Source organism: Heteronotia binoei, chromosome 17 (assembly GCF_032191835.1).
Source record: "Heteronotia binoei isolate CCM8104 ecotype False Entrance Well chromosome 17, APGP_CSIRO_Hbin_v1, whole genome shotgun sequence".
Taxonomy (NCBI): domain Eukaryota; kingdom Metazoa; phylum Chordata; class Lepidosauria; order Squamata; family Gekkonidae; genus Heteronotia; species Heteronotia binoei.
In genome coordinates, this window is record NC_083239.1 from 44,395,034 (window position 1) to 44,414,030 (window position 18,997).

The window sequence follows — 18,997 nt, forward strand, 5'->3', positions numbered from 1 at the left end:
GTGGTTCTGGGAATAAACAGTTTTAAACAGGAACTAGATAGATTTGTGGAGGATAGATCTATCAGTGGGCTACTGACCGTAGTGATGGAGGGGAACCTCCACATTCAGAGGCAGGCAGCCTCTGAATCCCAGAGCCAGGAGGCGACATCCGGGGAAAGCTTTGGCCTCTATGCCCTGCTGTTGACCATTCAGAGGAACTGGTTGGCCACTGTGAGGCAGGATGCCGGACTAGGTGGACTCTCACTGGCCTGATCCAGCTGAGCTCTTCTTATAGGGATGACAGTGTATGGCCTGTCTCACCAGGGCAAAGAACTGGGCAGTAGAGCACCTGTTTTGCATGCAGAAGTTCCCAGGTTTGATCCCTGGCATCTCCAGTGAAATTTATCCATGGAGGAAAAATTTATTTAACCTACAAGCTGGGGCCGGTGGTTCTTGAGGAACTCACGTAGCCGGTATGTCTCTGTGCGATATGTAGCCGGTATGTCTCTGCCAGAGACCCCGGGGAGCTGCCGACAGTTAGAACAGAAAAAAAAGGTGGACTGATAAGGCAGCTATGTGTGCGCACGTGTTTATCCGCAGTATATATCTAAATACAACAGGCGGGTTCCTGGAGAGGTGACGTGAACATATTCTAAATCAATCAATCAAAGAAATACACCATGTAGAGGCACTGTTTATCACAGGTCGGATTCAACCAGTTTTTCTGCTGGTGACAAAGGGGGCGGTCCCTGTTGACCACCCCAAAAAGGTGATCCTGGGGGATCATGGAATCTAGGAGGACAAAAGAATAGATAAAGATGTTAGGTCATTCCAAGCATTTCCGTAATCGAGGATGGAATTCTAGCAGCAGCTCCTTTGCATATTAGGCCACACAACCCAGTCCTCCAAGAGCTTACAAAAAAGAGCCTTGTAAACTCTTGGAGGATTGGCTACATCGGGGGTGTGTGGCCTAATATGCAAAGGAGCTCCTGCTAGAATTCCAACCCTTCTAATTATAAAGTGCTGTCAAGTTGTGGTCCTCTCATGGCAATCCCTTATGGGGGGTTTCAAGGCAAGAGCTGTTCAGAGGTGGTTTGCCATTGCCTCCCTCCAGGACTTTTTTTTGTGTAGGAGGAACTCCTTTGCATATTAGGCCACACCCTCCTTGTGTAGCCAGTCCTCCTGGAGCTTACAGTAGGCCCTGTGCTAAAAGCCCTGTAAGCTCTCGGAGGTTTGGCTGCATCAGGGGTGTGTGGCCTAATATGCAAAGGAGTTCCTGCTACAACCCCTCCCCCCCGCCTACTTCTGCATAACAACTGTGGATTTCCTTTGTGGTCTCCCATCCAAATACTGAGCAGGGCTTGCCCTGCTTAGCTTCCTAGTTTGGGACGGTCTGGCTTATTCTGGCTGGCAGGGTTTCCATATTCCGATTCAAATACCGCAGCGCGAAGTTGGGGACACAGGAATGAAAGCATAGGCTGGGCTGTGCCTTGGACAAGCCGCTCAGTAATCAACAAAAAGGGATCGCAGTCAATAAGACAGGCAATGAAAGAAACGAACACTGTGATGTGCAGGCTAACAATATTTAATAAAACCATTTAAAAACCTTGGCAAATTATCTTGTTTATACTTCGTATTATAACAGAGGTCCATTCTCATATTTCAATATAGCAAGAAAATGGGCACCCGGATGTAGGCTCATTTTGTCAAGGGGCTTCCTCAGGAGTAATTTTTCCTAAAAATTCTTCTAGGGTTACCAGCCTCTTGTAACAACTCAATATAATGCTCTTCTGCAACATCTTCTAGGCCAGGGGTGGCCAACGGTAGCTCTCCAGATGTTTGCCTACAACTCCCATCAGCCCCAGCCATTGGCCATGCTGGCTGGGCTGATGGGAGTTGTAGACAAAAAGCATCTGGAGAGCTACCGTTGGCCACCCCTGTTCTAGGTCCAATTCTCTCATCCACTCAATGACACTTAAGTGCATATATTTATATTTGGAGCTTAAGCCAGTCCGAACATATTCTTTTAACCAGATGCACAAGCCGTCTGGAGTTTGCTGGCCTCTGTAGCTCTCTACAATATTTTTATTAGAAGCAAGCTGTTCTTATAGACAGGGCCGGATCTTGGGGGGGTGGGGGCAGAGGGGAGTGTTTGCCCCGGGCGCTGATGGAGGGGTGTGTGCGCCGAATAGGGTATGGAGTCCATTGTAGTCTATGGCAGTGGCCCCCAACCTTTTTGGCACCAGGGACCAGTTTTGTGGAAGACAGTTTTTCCACGGACCGGTGGGGTGGGGGTGCTGGGGCTTTTGCTGCCCCAGGCTGCCCCCACATCCACACCCTGTTCCCGCCCCCCCATGGGGGTCTTTAAGAAGAAGAAGAAGATATTGGATTTATATCCCGCCCTCCACTCCGAAGAGTCTCAGAGCGGCTCACAATCTCCTTTCCCTTCCTCCCCCACAACAGACACCCTGTGAGGTGGGTGGGGCTGGAGAGGGCTCTCACAGCAGCTGCCCTTTCAAGGACAACCTCCGCTGGAGCTATGGCTGGCCCAAGGCCATGCTAGCAGGTGCAAGTGGAGGAGTGGGGAATCAAACCCGGTTCTCCCAGATAAGAGTCCGCACACTTCACCACTACACCAAACTGGCTCTCCCATGAGGAGTAGGTGAAGGTCTCTCCTAAATGAGGAGTAGGTGAAGGTCTCACCTTCACTCCACAGCCCGGTTGCTAACAGGCCATGGACCGGTACCGGTCTACGGCCCTTGGAGTTGGGGACCCCTGTTCTGTGAGAGCATAAGATAGAGTGGCCCACAAGGGGATGTCATTTTTTAATCCCCCCCCTTCTCAAAAACATGTCCATCTGGTCCTGCTTGTAGATGGGCAATTGCTCTTCTACTCTCTATACTTATTTTATTTTTAATTTTAATTTTGAGCCAGCCATTCTCTGGACAGCAAATTAGCTCAAAGCTGCTTAAGTGTATGATTTTAAGCAGGCCAACCCTGGGCCTCTGCTGAATGCAAAAGCCTCTTAGAGTCCACTGCCATCGGGGGCTCGTAAGGCTTTTCTTGTTATATTGAAATGTGAGAACGGACCTCTGTTCTAATAGGAAGTACAAAAAGATAATTCACAAAAGGTCTTTCAGTGGCTTTATTAAATATTGTTAGCCCGCGCATCACAGTGTTTGTGTCTTTTGGACGAGTTGCTGGCCTAACCGCCTGTCCCTCCCCCCCCTGCCCTCAGGCCTGCTGCGGTTGGAGGAGCTGGTGCGTCAGTTTCTCATCTCCAAGGAGACGCTCTCGATCCGGATGCTGGACGAAACCAACGACCCAACGCCGCTGCTCAAGGAGATTCGAGACGACAAGATCTCCACCATCATTATCGACGCCAATGCTTCCATCTCCTATCTCATCCTGAAGAAGGTGAGGAACGGGCACGGGCCTGCACCGAGGCGACTCGTGGCGTGATCTGCCTCAGCTTGGACGTCCTCTGCCTCAGCTTGGGCATCCTCTGCCTCAGCATGGGCGTCCTCTGCCTCAGCTTGGGCGTCCTCTGCCTCAGCTTGGGTGTCGTGAGCGGAGGGGTCCAGTAACTGCTCTGAACAGCTTTGGACTGCTTTGTGGTTTTCAGTACGTGGATTGGGACAAGGGTTGCCAGGTTCCTTCGTTGTTCCGGCAAGAAAGTTTGGGGGGTTGCAGTTGCTGGTAATGAAAGAGCCCCATTGCTGGTAATGAAAGAGCACAGAGGGGTAAAGCTGCAGTACTGCAGTCCGGAGCCCTTTGCTCATGACCTGAGTTCGATCCCGGCGGAAGCTGGATTCATGTAGCCGGCTCCAGGTTGACTCAGCCTTCCATCCTTCCGAGGTCGGTAAAATGAGTCCCCAGCTTGCTGGGGGGAAAGCAAAGAAGACTGGGGAAGCCAATGGCAAACCACCCTGTAAAAAGTCTGCCGTGAAAACGTTGTGAAAGCAATGTCACCCCAGAGTCGAAAACAACTGGTGCTTGCACAGGGGACTACCTTTACCTTTTTTTTTTAGTTGCTGGTAAAGGGGCCTATGGGGCCAGCGCATCCTACAGGGAAACTGATTCTCCTTCTGATTTTTCCTTTTGTAGGCCTCAGAGCTGGGGATGACGTCTGCCTTCTACAAGTACATCTTGACCACAATGGTTAGTTCCGTAGTGTATATCTGCATGTCTTATTTTTCCGCTCAGCCGAAGAGCGCAGGACGTTTGCCGAAGGTCTTGATTCCAGTGCCTTGTTGTTTTCACTTAATAGGACTAAGAACATAAGAGAAGCCATGTTGGATCAGGCCAATGGCCCATCCAGTCCAACACTCTGTGTCGCACAGTGCCTAAAAAACCCAGGCGCCATCAGGAGGTCCACCAGTGGGGCCAGGGCACCAGAAGCCCTCCCACTGTGCCCCCGCCAAGCACCAAGAATACAGAGCATCACTGCCCCAGACAGAATTCCGACAATACGCTGTGGCTAATAGCCACTGATGGACCTCTGCTCCGTATGTTTATCCATTCCCCTCTTGAAGCTGTCTATGCTTGTAGTCGCCACCTCCTGTGGCAGTGAATTCCACGTGTTAATCACCCTTTGGGGGAAGGACTTCCTTTTATCCGTTCTGACCCACCTGCTCAGCAATTTCATTGAGTGTCCACAAGTTCTTGTATTGTGAGAAAGGGAGAAAAGTCCTTCTTTCTTTACCTTCTCTATCCCATGCATAAGAAAACCCTTCCCAGAAATCCTGAGAAGTCACTGCCAATCAGATTGATCAACACCGGCCTAAAGGAACTGCTGATCTCACCTGGGATAAGGCTGCTTCTTGCATTCATTTGGAAAGTTCATAGAATCATAGATTTGGAAGGGACCTCCAAGGGTCATCTAGTCCAATCCCATGCCCAAGGCAGGAACTTCACAAATACCTCCCCCCGCAATCCGTGTAATTTTACCATTGCTGTATGCTGTCCTAAGCCCTGTTTTTCAGGGGAGGGAGGCCTAAAAGATGATGATGATGATGATGAAGATGAAGAATGTGTTCATGTGTATTGCATGGCTTATCCATATGCCGACTATCAAGCTATAGAATCATAGAGTTGGAAGGGACCTCCAGGGTCATCTAGTCCAACCCCCTTCTCAATGCAGGACATTGACAAATAACTTCCCCCACATATACATCCCCAGTGGCCCCTGTAGGCTCCATGCCCAGAAGATGGCAAAAACCTCCAGGATCCCTTGTCCAACTGGCCTGCAGAAAAATTGCTGCCTGACCCCAAAGTGTCAATCAGGATTACCCTGGGATTGTCAGAAAGGGCCTCAAGAACTAAGCGCTGATGCAGCCCTTCCTGCCTTCCTTCTCGTGATCTGCCTACGTTCGCAGAGTCAGCATTGTTGTGAAAGCAACGTCACCCCCCCAGAGTCGGAAACGACTGGTGCTTGTACAGGGGACCTTTCCTTTCCCATTCAAAGCCATCTCTCCTGCTCAGCTAAAGGAAGGAAGGAGGTCAGATCAATGTGATCAGGGCACAAGAAGAACAAAGAGTCATAGAGTTGGAAGGGACCTGCAGGGTCATCTAGTCCAACCCCCTGCACATGCAGGGTACTGACAAACACTTCCCCCTAAACTCACAGGATCTTCATTGCTGTCAGGTGGCCATCTAGCCTCTGTTTGAAAACCTCCAAGGAAGGAGAGCCCACCACCTCCCGGGGAAGCCTGTTCCACTGAGGAGGTGCTCTAACGGTCAGGACGTTTCTTGCTCCTGTTTCTTGCCCCTGTTTCACTTCCAGGTTAGCCTGACTCCTCGGGTGCAGAATCCTGAATCCCAGATCCTTGCAAGTTTCTTCTCTCGCACAGTGTTGCGAAAGAGGACACTCTGCGCATGGATTTTAGATATTCTGCTCGCTAGGCAAGTGTCGTGTGTGGGGTGGGGAGACAAGAGAGCTAGTTTGGTGTAGTGGTTAAGTGCGTGGACTCTTATATGGGAGAACCAGGTTGCAGCTGCTGGGTGGGCCTTGAGTTAACCATAGCTCTTGCAAGAGTTGTCCTTGAAAGGGCAGCTGCTGTGAGAGCTCTCTCAGCCCCGCCCACCTCACAGTGTGTCTGTTGTGGGGGAAGGAGATAAAGGAGATTGCAACCTGCTCTGAGTCTCTAATTCAGAGGGAAGGGTGGGGTATAAATCTGCTATTCTTCTTCTTCAATGCACATTTGTCTAACGTATGATACAGGGAAGCCCACAACAAAACTGCACACCAAGTGTAGATTCGCCCCTGCAACTTACAATTCCAGTTCCCCCTTCTCATGAGAGCATAAGAGAAGCCATGTTGGATCAGGCCAGTGGCCCATCCAGTCCAACACTCTGTGTCACACAGTGGCCAAAAAAAACCCCGGTGCCATCAGGAGGCCCATCAGTGGGGCCAGGACACTAGAAGCCCTCCCACTGTTGTGTTCCCCCCCCCCTGCACCAAGAATACAGAGCATCACTGCCCCAGACAGAGAGTTCCAACAATACGCTGTGGCTAATAGCCACTGATGGACTTCTGCTCCATATGCTTATCCGATTCCCTCTTGAAGCTGTCCATGCTTGCAGCTGCTGCCACCTCCTGTGGCAGTGAATTCCATGTGTTAATCACCCTTTGGGTGAAGAAGGACTTCCTTTTATCAGTTCTAACCTGACTGTTCGGCAGTTTCATGGAGTGCCCATGAGATCTCGTATAGTGAGAAAGGGAAAAAAGCCCTTCTTTTTCTACCGTCTCTACCCCATGCTCTGTTCTAACCCGGCTGCTCAGCAATTTCATTGAGTTCCTGAAACTTGCCATGTCATGTACTGTGTTGTGCGGGGAGAAAAGGGGGGGAATCAAAGTCAGGGTGAGCTGTCTTGGGGAGCAGCCCGTGTTTGGAAGTCCTAGGCACTTCCTTCTGTGCAGGGTCAGGCTCTCATTTTGGAGACGGATTCCTGATCGTCGGCTAAAAAGAGAGGTTGGATTCGGGCTCAGCGCCGGTTTCTGCCGTGATGAAAGGTGACCCTGCCATAGAAACCCAGCCGGAGGGCCTGTCGCTCTTCTGATGTTCTTGCTCATCTCTCAGCGACGGGAGGTTCGGGGCAGCCTTTTCAAAGGGTCAGGGTTTTTTCCCCCCTCCTTTGAAGGAGAGGGCGTTGGAAGCTGAACAGAAACGATGAGCAAGCAGCAGTTCCAGCACGACCACCGCATCGTTTTGATCTTCACCTGAACGTGGCAGAGTTGGAAAAAGCACAGAGGGAAGCAACCGAGGTGGTTAGAGCAGGGGTGTCAGACTCATTTGTTAAGAGGGCCGGAACTGACATAAAGGAGACCTCGAGGGGCCGGGCCATGTCGGGTTGGGTGAACCATATCTGAATGGGCCATGTGTGTACTTATTTAAGATTAGGTAGGAAAGGAAAGGTCCCCTGTGCAAGCAGCAGTCGTTTCCGACTCTGGGGTGACTTTGCTTTCACAATGTTTTCACGGCAGACTTTTTACTGGGTGGTTTGCCATTGCCTTCCCCAGTCATCTACACTTCCCCCCCAGCAAGCTGGTGACTCATTTTACCGACCTCGGAAGGATGGAAGGCTGAGTCAACCTCGAGCCGGCTACCTGAACCCAGCTTCCACTGGGATCGAACTCAAGTCGTGAGCAGAGCTTAGGACTGCAGTACTGCAGCTTTAACACTCTGCGCCACGGGGCTCTTCAAGATTAGGTAGCAGAGATACACATTTTATAAAGAACACAGACAAACATAAATATATCTATTTTTAAAAAACTTAAAACATGCTTAAAACATTAGCAACTCATTGGTCTTAAAGGTGCTTTCTTTGTATTTCTCCCATGGGATCCAGGGAACTGGGCAAAGGAAGCTCTGGCTCTTTCCTTCCTTCCCCAGGGACTAGGGGAGGGGGAAGCCTCAATCAATAGAAGGAAGAAAGGTTTGGCTCATAGCTCTCCTGAGCGATTGAGAGAGCCTGGCAAAAGCAAGATGTTATGCAGAAGGAAGCCAGAGAGAGGGAGAAGGAAGAAGATGACAGGGAGAAGGAAGCCAATTGCTCGGGAGCCTGATACTGATAGCAGCCCTCCGGGGGCCTGATTCGGCCCCCGAACTGCATGTTTGACAACCCTGGGTTAGAGGGTTGCAGCACCTTCCCTAGGAGGAAAGGCTGAAGAGTCAGATGGCATTAAAAGGAAATACTTCATTACACAGAAAATGATTAAAATGCGGAATTTGCTCCCAGAGGACGTAGTGATGGCCACAGGAAACTGCAACTTTAAGAGGGGACTAAATAGATTCATGGAGCAGAAATCGGTCAAGGGCTACTAGCCATGGTGGCTGAGGGGAATCTCCACACTCAGAGGCACTCATTGTCCGAATCCCAGGGCCAGGAGGCAACATCAGAGGAAGGCCGCAGCCTCTGTGTCCTTTTGCTGGACTCCCACAGGAACAGTGTGAGACAGGATGCTGGACCAGATGGACCACTGCTCTGATCCAACAGGGCTCTTCTGATGTTCTTATGAAGGCCTCGGCCTCTATGCCCTGTTGGTGGCCCTCCAGAGGAACTGGCTGGCCACTGTGTGAGGCAGGATGCTGGACCAGATGGACCACTGGTCTGATCCAGCAGGGCTCTTCTGATGTTTTAATGAAGGCCTTGGCCTCTAAGCCCTTTTGTTAGCCCACCAAAGGAATTAGTTGGCGACTGTGCGAGACAGGATGCTGGACTAGATGGACCCTCACTAGTCTGATCCAGCAGGACTCTTATGTGGTTATCAAGGGAAGGCCTTGGCCTCTCAGCCCTATTGTTGGCTGTCCAGAGGAACTGGTTGGCCACTATGTGAGACAGGAGACTGGACTAGATGGACCACTGGTCTGATCCAGCAGGGCCCTTCTGATGTACTTACGAAGGCCTCAGCCTCTCTGCCCTGTTGTTGGTCCTCCAGAGGAACTGTCTGGCCAGTCTGAGGCAGGATGCTGGACTAGATGGACCACTGGTGTGATCCAATTGGGCTCTTCTGATGTTCTAATGAAGGCTTTGGCCTCTAAACCCTGTTGTTAGCCCACCAAAGGAATTGGCTGGCCACTGTGTAAGACAGGATGTTGAACTAGATGGACCACTGGTCTGATCCAGCAAGGCTCTTCTGATGTTCTTATGAAGGCCTCAGCCTCTCTGCCCTGTTGTTGGCCCTCCAGAAGAACTGGTTGGCCACTGTGTGAGACAGGATGCTGGACTGGATGGACCACTGCTCTGATCCATCAGGCCTCTTCTGATGTTCTTGTGAGGGGAAGGCCTCAGCCTCTCTGCTCTGTTGTTGGCCCTTCAGAGGAACTGGTTGGCCGCTGTGTGAGACAGGATGCTGGGCTACATGGACCACTGGTCTGATTGAGGAGAGGTCTTCTTATGATCTTATTTTCTTTGGCTTCATCATCCTCTTCTTCATTATTATTGTTTGTTCTTATTTATTGATAACTATTATCGTCATCTTCATTTATCTCCCACCTTTCTTACTGAGATTCAAGTCGGATTTCAAAATATGAGAAACAATTCATTGAGCAATAATAGCAACACAATAATAATAAACAGAACAATAACAGCAAACATGATATAATAACAGTAAACACAACAAGAGTAAACACACCAAGGCTGCAGGGTCACTGTAGATTCACGTCTGGCTGGTTTTTTGGTAGCCCGTAGCAAATTTTATTTACTTGATTTGAGTAATTCATACCCCGACTCCCCTCCATTTTATCCACACACTGACCCTGTGAGGTAGGTTAGGCTGAGAGAGTGTGCGACTGGCCTGGAAAAACAAACTCTACCTTCCCCGCTTCCTCCCCAAGGGAGGAGCCTCAGCCAACGGAGAAAATAAGAGGTTTTGCTCTGTAGCTCCTGTGCTATTTAGGAAGCCTCGCAAAGCAAGCTGAAGGAAGCAAGAGAGAGGGAGAAGGAAGCAAATAACAGCCAGTTGCTCGGCAGCTGGATAGGAGCCATCCGGGGCCTGATTTGGCCCCCGGGCTGCGTGTTTGACACTCCAGCTTTACACCATGAATCTCTCCTTGTTTGTGTGTCCTCTTGGAAGCTGGCAACCCAAAACCTAACTCTTCCACCATAGACCAACACAGCTGCCCACCTGAAACAAAACTCTTCGGATCGGTAGATTTCGTTCTGTGTCCCTGCATGCATGCCCTCTAGAAAAGGGGTGGCCAAACTGTGGCTCAGGAGCCGCGTGTGCTCTTTCACACGTATTGTGTGGCTCTCGAATCCCTCACCACCCTGCCAGCCAGCTTGGAAAAGGCACTTCTTTCTTTAAATCGCTTCATCAAGCCAGCCACCAGCATTTAAAGTTGCTTTCTTTCCACCTCTCCCTCCCCCATCTATTTTCCTTCCTTCCTACCTACCTTATGGCTCTCAAACATCTAATGGTAATTTTTTCCGGCTCTCAAACATCTGATATTTATTCTGTGTGGCTCTTATGTTAAGCAAGTTTGGTCACCCCTGCGTTTAGAACAAGACTGTGGAATCACAAGCCGATCCTGGGAACTGTGAGATCCCAGCTCAGGGAAGAAGAAGAAGACGACTGCAGATTTATATCCCGCCTCCTCTCTGAATCAGAGACTCAGAGCGGCTTACAATCTCCTATATCTTCTCCCCCCACAACAGACACCCTGAGAGGTGGGTGGGGCTGAGAGACAAGGATAACTCCTTTCAAGGACAACTCCTGCCAGAGCTATGGCTGACCCAAGGCCATTCCAGCAGCTGTAAGTGGAGGAGTGGGGAATCAAACCCGGTTCTCCCAGATAAGAGTCTGCACACTTAACCGCCACACCAAACTGGCTCTCTGGAAGGCCCACCACAAAGCGGGATGGACAGCCTTTTTTTGCGAATCCGACAGAATTGCCCCACCCAGTGGCGACTGCGAGCCACTGCCTCAGAGAACTCCGGTTCTCCCACCCACTGACTGACCCTGGCTGACCCTTCCGAGGCAGGCTTTGATGGGATCGCAGCCGGAGGCAGCCGGCTTGCCAGATGTTTCCAACCGGACTCTGCCGCACTCAGTGCGAGCAACTGCTGGGGCTGATTGCTACCCTGCAGACAGCACAGCCATTCCAGGTTTCGGCTGGGGGAAAGCCTCCGAAGAAGCGTTGTGCTTCCGCTGTTCAAGCACCGCTGTGAATCTGGAGCCAGAGGTCTCCACAAAAGACAGCGCCGTCATGATATACCCCAATAGTCCATCAATGTTGGAGATTAGTAGTGTTGTTCGGGCCAGAGAGGGGCCGCTGTCTATGAAGCATAGGTCCAGGCCTCGGATTCAGCAGGAACTCACAAGAGCACAGCTCCTGAACCTTTCTGCCGGCTCCTCTCTTCCTCCCCACCTACCTACCTCGTCCATTGAATAGTAGGTGCAACTGCTTAACAATCCCTGGATTAGGAAAGCGGGCAGCCTGCCAGCCACCAGGGGCTTTGCCACACCCCCAGCAGCCCTCATTAACCCCCGGAGAAGCCTGCACCACCATTTCTGATGTGATTTTGGGCAGCGGATGGCTTGTTGGCCTTTTGATGGGCGGGGAGGGGTGGCCTAAGAGAGCCCCAGGTGAGCAAGGCCTGCTTGGGCTGGCTGAGTTTCTCGCCAGCCAAAGCAGACCTCACTTGCCCGGGGCTCTCCTTTCTTTCATTGGGTTGCTTTTGGCTTGGGGGAGGGGAGCATATGCTAATGATTTATGCTAATCAGTTCCGCCACCTATTTTTTTTACAAAATGACCCCTATATAGGTCTATAAGTGGCTACTAGCCATGGTGAGTGTGGGGAACTTCCACGTTCAGGGGCACTAAACCTCTGAATCCCAGATCCAGGAGGCAACATCAGACGAAATTCTGATCCAGGAGGGCTCGTTTTAGGTTTTTACGAAGGCCTCAGCCTCTCTGCCCTGTGGTTGGCCCTCCAGAGGAATTGGTTGGCCACTGTGTGAGACAGGATGCTGGGCTAGATGGACCAGTAGTCTGATCCAAGAGGGCTCTTTTGAGGTTTTTATGAAGGCCTCAGCCTCTCTGCCCTGTGGTTGGACCTCCAGAGGAACTGGTTGGCCACTGTGTGAGACAGGATGCTGGACTTGGTGGACCACTGGCCTGATACAGCAAGGCTCTTCTAACATTCTTATGTTCCCTGCCAACCCATAGTTCCGCCTTTCCCTAGGGTTTTATCTTGCCTCCGGTGTCTGACCCAGATTTTAGTCAAGGATAGCAATGGTTTGTTCCTCTTCATCCCAAAGGAAAAGAGAAAGAAAATGTTTTCAGCTGTTAAAAATTGTAATCAGTCCACGCTTATAATTAGAACTGTGTTGAACATTCACCTTCGTGCATTTCAGAATGAAAGGGTTTTTCCCCTCCCCCAAGGAATAAGGCTTAAAATATTTCCCCAAATCTTCCATTATACTTCTTGACTGTATTTTTTTTTTTGCTGTTCCTAGTTGTTGATGACAGCCAGTTGCTCGGAGGCTTAAGAGGAGCCCTCCGGGGGCCTGATTTGGCCCCCAAACTGCATGTTTGACACCCCTAGTCTAGAGCAGGGGTCCCCAACCCCTGGTCTGTGGACCGGTACCGGTCCATGGCCTGTTAACAACCGGGCTGAGTTGTATAATTATTTCATTATATATTACAATGTAGTAATAATAATAATTATAAGATGACGACGTTGGATTTATATCCTGCCCTCCACTCAAAATCTCAGAGTGACTCACAAATTTCCTTCATCTTCCTCCCCCACAACAGACACTCTGTGAGGTGAGTGCGGCTGAGAGAGCTCTCCCAGAAGCTGCCCTTTCAAGGACAACTCTGCGAGAGCTGTGGCTGTCCCAAGGCCATTCCGGCAGCTGCAAGTGGAGGAGTGGGAAATCAAACCCAGTTCTCCCAGATAAGAGCCCGCACACTTAACCATCACCCCCCCCCCAAAAAAACTGCACAATTGTATCATCCCAAAACCATCGCCCCCCCCCCCTCTGTCCGTGGGAAGACTGTCTTCCACAGAACCGGTCCCTGGTGCCAAAAAGGTTGGGGACCACTGGTCTAGAGAAGAAAACAACTCCAGGCGGTCTAAAGAGCGGTAGCTTTGTGGGAGAGCTTTTGGTCTCAACGTTCAGCATCAGGGCTCTCAAGAGCCAGTGTGGCGTAGATGATCGATGGCTGTTCTTAGACGAGTGAAGGCTGGCTAAAAACCCCAGCTCCACCACGAAGCTTGCTGGGTGGCCCTGTATAAATCACTCTCTGCCTGGGGTGGGGGTGGGGACTTGGGAAGGATCACACAGCAAAATCTGTAGACACTCCTGAGCTCTTCCGGGAGGACACTGTAAAACTTCGGTCAGTGAATAACATGCCTGTTCAAAAGGATGCACAGTAGCCAAGATGAGGGACGTCACTGGGGTTTGTACAGCTTTCCCAGACTGATCTGTTTAATAACCACAACCTGATTAATGTCTCTTGGGCGTTTCATCCAGTCCCTCTGGATGGCCACCGCCAGGGCAGAGAGGCTGAGACCTTCCCTGATGTTGCCTCCTGGCTATGGGATTCATATGCTTAGTGGGGAGGAACGGTAGCTCAGTGGTAGAGCATCTGCTTGGTAAGCAGAAGGTCCCAGGTTCAATCCCCGGCATCTCCAACTAAAAAGGGTCCAGGCAAAGAGGCATGAAAAACCTCAGCTTAAAACCCTGGAGAGCCGCTGCCAGTCTGAGTAGACAATACTGAATTTGATGGACCGAGGGTCTGATTCAGTATAAGGCAGCTTCATATGTTTCTGAATGTGGAGTTTCCCCTTAGCCACCATGGCTAATAGTCATTGATAAACTTATCCTCTTTGAATCTATCTAATCTCCTTTTGAAGCTGTTTATTCCTGTGGCCATCGCTACATGCCCTGCCACCCAATCCCACGTTTTAATCGCTTTCTTTGTAAAGCGGTATTTCCTTTATCCCATCCTGAACATACTGTCCATCGGCTTCATTAGATGGCCTTGAGAAACTCTTTCCACACCCGGCATAATTTTATATACCTCTATCACAGGGGCGGCCAAACTGTGGCTTGGGAGCAACATTGTGGCTCTTTCACACACATTGTGTGGCTCTTGAAGCCCCACCACCCCATCAGGCAACTTGAAAAAGGCATTTCTCTCTTGAAATCACTTCTCCAAGCCAAGCTAGCTAGGCATTTAAAGTTAAAGTTGCTTTCTTTCCACCTCTCCCTCCCTATCTTCTTTCCTCCCTCCCTCCCTCCCTCCCTCCCTCCCTCCCTTCCTTCCTTCCTTCCTTCCTTCCTTCCTTCCTTCCTTCCTTCCTTCCTTCCTTCCTTCCTTCCTTCCTTCCTTCCTTCCTTCCTTCCTTCCTTCCTCCCTCCCTCCCTCCCTTCCTTCCTTCCTTCCTTCCTTCCTTCCTTCCTTCCTTCCTTCCTTCCTTCCTTCCTTCCTTCCTTCCTTCCTTCCTTCCTTCCGTTGCAACTCTCAGACATCTGATGTTCATGTCTTGTGGCTCTCAAACATCTGACATTTATTCTATGTGGCTCTTAAGGAAGTTTGTCCACCCATGCTCTATTACGTCCCCCCTCCCCCTTAATCATCTCTTTTCTAAACTCTTCAGCCTTTCCTCCTAGGGAAGGCACTCCAACCGCCTAATCATCTTGGTTGCCATCCTCTGTAGTTTCCCTAGCGCTTTCCAACTTCTGTAGCCTTTCCCCAGGTTGGTTTTAATGAAGTCATTTCAGGTAGGCAACTTAAGTTGAACAAGCCTTTGATGCACGCGGGGGGGGGGGGGGAGGTATGCTGTAGCCTGCGTGGCTCACTAGGGAACCAAACATGTATCTTTCTTTTAGAAATAAGAACATAAGAAGAGCCTTGCTGAATACAGTTGCCAGTCCCCCGTTGGGGGCATGGGATCCTCTGGTTGGGAGGCCCTTCCCCGCATCAGAGTTATCAGAAACCGGGGCGGGTGGGTGAATGACGGCTACGCATTCTGTTATGCCCTATGGAAACTGGTCCCTGTAGAGCAGGGGTGTCTAAACTTATTTGTTATGAGGGCCGGATCCGATATAAATGAGACCTTGTCAGGCTGAGCCATATGTGTCATAGAATGTAACGGCAGGTAGTAGAGATACAGACTTTAAAAAGGACACAGAGGGTGATACCAGACCGCCGGTTTGGGTCAGCTTCAAGCTGTTCCAAAGAGAGCTGGCCAGAAATGGAGCGCCCTGGAGCTTTCCGATGGGCCATGGGCGCCCAGGAAGCGTCTGGAACGCTCTCGCATCCTGTCCACAGCTCTCTGGGTGCTCTTTGGGTGCCTCCTGGCTTTCCAGGCGACTGGGGAGGCGCCTCAGAGGTGCCCCAGTGAAAAGCTGGCTGCTGGCAAGCCTGGGGCGGGACTGGGGCGGGGATGGCAGGCAGATGTGCGCGTGTGGATGAGGTTTTTTGGTCCACCTGCCTCCTGTCCCCCAGGCGGCTTTAAACGTCCATCTGGTATCACCCCGACAAACACAAAGATTTTTAAAAATGAAACTTAAAATAAAACATACTTAAAACATTTGCACTCTTGCAATATTTTGTTTATTAAACAGTTTCTGATCATTGACACCTCTTGCTCTGAATTATTGGATCAAAATCTAGAGACGGTGTTTGTGCTGTAGCAATCTTGAGCATGCTGTTCAGGTGTTGTTTATGTCAGAACTGGAACGAACTTCAGACGATTCCAATACTTGTTACAAAGTTAGGATCTTTATTGAAGAACTACAGTGCTAGAGCAACGAGATAACAGTAATGCCGAGTTCTGGCAGTTGGTTACATTTTATGCCATCAGTAAAGTACAGTAAAGCTATCATTCACACGGGTCACAGACAAGTGTCTCTCTTCCCAGGCTTCGTTATCAGAAGGGAGGATGCTTCCCTGTGGTGAAGGCCAAACGGCCTGTCTTCAAAAGGGCACCTGTGGATGTTGAACAGAGACTATCTATCGCCCGTCTTGCGGCCCTAAATATTTGGAATAGCTATGAGGGCAGGGTTAATTGCTCGGGCTATGGACTCTGTGTTAGTGTTAAGTTACAGCATGGAATCAGTTTGGCCAAGGCAGAAAGAGGAAAAGTTACAAGTTCTGACAGTTTAGGTGTGTATCTGTAAGTTGCTGCTTACTTTTGATTTAATGACATTCATTACAGAATTCTCATGGTCAATGCTTTGAGCCTAAGTCTTAGGGGAAAACATGAAATGTCTGGGCACTGGAAGCTTTTTTTACATGAATTGCTTCCTGTGTTGATCAGCCAATGGATAAAATAGAGACTTTGTTCTGTAGCTCCTGTGCGATTGTACAAGCTTAGCAAAGCAAGCTGTGATGCAGAAGGAAGCAGATGACAATGAGTTGCTCGAGGGCCTGATAAGAGCCCTCCAAGGGCCTGTTATGGCCCTTAGGCCGCAAGTTTGATACCACTGCTGTAGAGTATAATGGAACATGGATCCATGGGTATCTGGGGCTGGGGGGCTGTTTTTTGAGGTGGAGGCACCACATTTCCAGCATAGCATCTGGCACCTCTCCTCGACCCCAAAAAGATTGGACTAGGGGGTCTAATTCTATGAGTCCCAAAAGAAGGTGCCCACATTCTCCATTATTTCCAGTGAAGGGAAGGCATTTAAAAGGAATGCTGCCCTGGAGTTCAATTGTGCTTGTCACAACTTTGCTCCTGGCTCCACCCCCAAAAGTCTCCTGGCTCCACCTCCAAAGCCCTCAGATATTTCCTGAGTTGGACCTGGGAACCCTGTTGCTGGATCAGACCAGTGGTCCCTCTAGTCCAACATCCTCTCTCACACAGCAGCCAACCACTTCTTCTAGAGGGCCAACAACAGGGCACAAGAGGCTTCCTTCCCTCTGACCATCGGATGGCCAATGGCCACATGCTCCAGACCTCAGTTAAGAGTTCTGTCTCCTCTGATGGACCCAGCGTGAAAGCGGCTTCCTTCGTTTCCCCCTGAGTTTTATCGCCTCTTTTCTGCTCTGGCCAGTCAAGGAAGCTTTTCCTTACATTCAGGAAATTTCTTTTTGAAGACTCTCTAGCCTGAATTCCTCCAAGCCTCTGTTCCCTGCTTGAAAGACCTATTGGCATTTGTATGGAGGTGGGCTGAGGTAAATCTGGAAAGCACTTTAACTGACTTCTTCCCTTCCTGCCAGTTCTCCGCCCAGAAAGAAAGAAAGAAAGAATTAAAGGTTTTGCTAATTTAAAACAACAACAAAAAAAGAATCTGTTTCTTCACATGGGTCTAAAGCAATTCTTAGAGATGCTTTCTGGAAAGGGAAATTATAGAAGTGAATAGTTTATGTTCCCTCTAAGCTGCAGAATCTTGTGAGCAAAAATTCTACTTTGTGAGCTATAGGTATTAAAGTTGTGAGCTACTGGCATTAAAGTTGTGAGCTGTTGCATAAATTATTGTGCTCTGGGGTCCTCCTTCCTGAGCTAAGAGAAAAACGTGTGAGCTAGAGGCTAAAAATCAGTGAGCTAGCTCCCGCTAACTCAGCTTAGAGGGAGCACTGTTTGCCAGTAATCATGCACAGATTCACGTGAGCATGGGAAAACAATTGCCTAGAGAGTGCTCCTGTGTGTATTTATGACTTACTGTGTGACTGCGTGTGCGTTCTCCTGTCTTTTTTTTTTTTTAAAAAAAATCATCCATGCAAGCAGAAAGCAAGCTGTTCAGAGAAATTGGGCCCTAACAGAGTCCGCTCACTGCTGAGTTAATTTTCTACTTGCAGGACATTTTTATTTCTTTCCTTTCCTTTTTTTTAACATAGGGAATAGGTTTTTTTTTTTTAAATGTGATCCTGCTGCTGGATTCTGGAGCACTACAAACCATTCTGCAGTGTCGTGGCTGATTTCTGGATCTAGTTTGTGGCTGATTTCTGGATCTAGTCTGTGGCTGATTTCTGGATCTAGTCTGTGGCTGATTTCTGGATCTAGTTTGTGACTGGGAACATGAAACCCAGGGGGTGTAGTAACCGCTCTTCTTGATATTAACTAACGTGAGGGAAAGGTTGTCTATGCTGCTGGAAATGCCATCCGGTGATTTACTACCCTTTTCCATAAGAAAGGCTCCTATTGCCTTAAGAATAGGCCAGAAGGATACCTCCAAAGCATATAGAGGGAGTGAACAAAAAACTACAAAGGAAAATGTTGGAAATGTCAAGACGCAGATGGAACTTTTTTTAATATACGGGGGGCGCATAAAAAAGCAAAAAGATACCGGAAACACATGGAGAAATGCAGAATATTTTAAAGATTAAATTTCCCATGGAAGCTGTCTTATTAAGTATATATATAAAAAAGGTAAAGGTAAGTCCCCTGTGCAAACACCAGTCGTTTCCGACTCTGGAATGACGTCGCATCACGATGTTTTCACGGCAGACTTTTTACGGGGTGGTTTGCCCTTGCCTTTCCCAGTCATCTACACTTCCCCTCCCCCCCAGCAAGCTGGGGACTCATTTTACTGACCTCGGAAGGGTGGAAGGCTGAGTCAACCTCGAGCCGGCTACCTGAACCCAGCTTTCGCCGGAATCGAACTCAGGTCGTGAGCAGAGAGCTCGGACTGTAGTACTGCAGCTTTACCACTCTGCGCCATGGGGTTGCTCTTATTAGGTATACAGCCTAACAATTTATTTTGTAAGAGATATTCAGATATATGGTGACAGTAGCTAGAATTATTTGCGCAGCAAAATGGAAAGCAGACATTTGCCCTCGATTAGAAGAGCAGAAAAAAACAAACTTTCTGGGTTTGCAACAATGGTGAAGGAAAAGGAAAGGTCCCCTGTGCAAGCACCAGTCGTTTCCGATTCTGGGGTGACGCTGCTTTCACAACGTTTTCACAGCAGACTTTTTATGGGGTGGTTTGCCATTGCCTTCCCCAGTCATCCAAACTTCCCCCCCCAGCAAGCTGGGTACTCATTTTATTGACCTCGGAAGGATGGAAGGCTGAGTCAACCTCGAGCTGGCTACCTGAAAACAGAGCTTCCGC

The 18,997-nt window shown here is 49.5% G+C and overlaps 1 protein-coding gene across 1 annotated transcript in view; it reads left to right on the forward strand.

The window, feature by feature from the left end:
* The window catches only part of GRIK5 (glutamate ionotropic receptor kainate type subunit 5), a 133,572-nt gene that overhangs the window by 61,956 nt on the left and 52,619 nt on the right, over positions 1-18,997 (forward strand). Inside the window, exons 6-7 of the mRNA XM_060258644.1 lie at positions 3,218-3,396; positions 4,087-4,140. Of these exons, the coding sequence (XP_060114627.1) occupies positions 3,218-3,396; positions 4,087-4,140 (233 nt within the window). The remainder of the gene's footprint in view (positions 1-3,217; positions 3,397-4,086; positions 4,141-18,997) is intronic.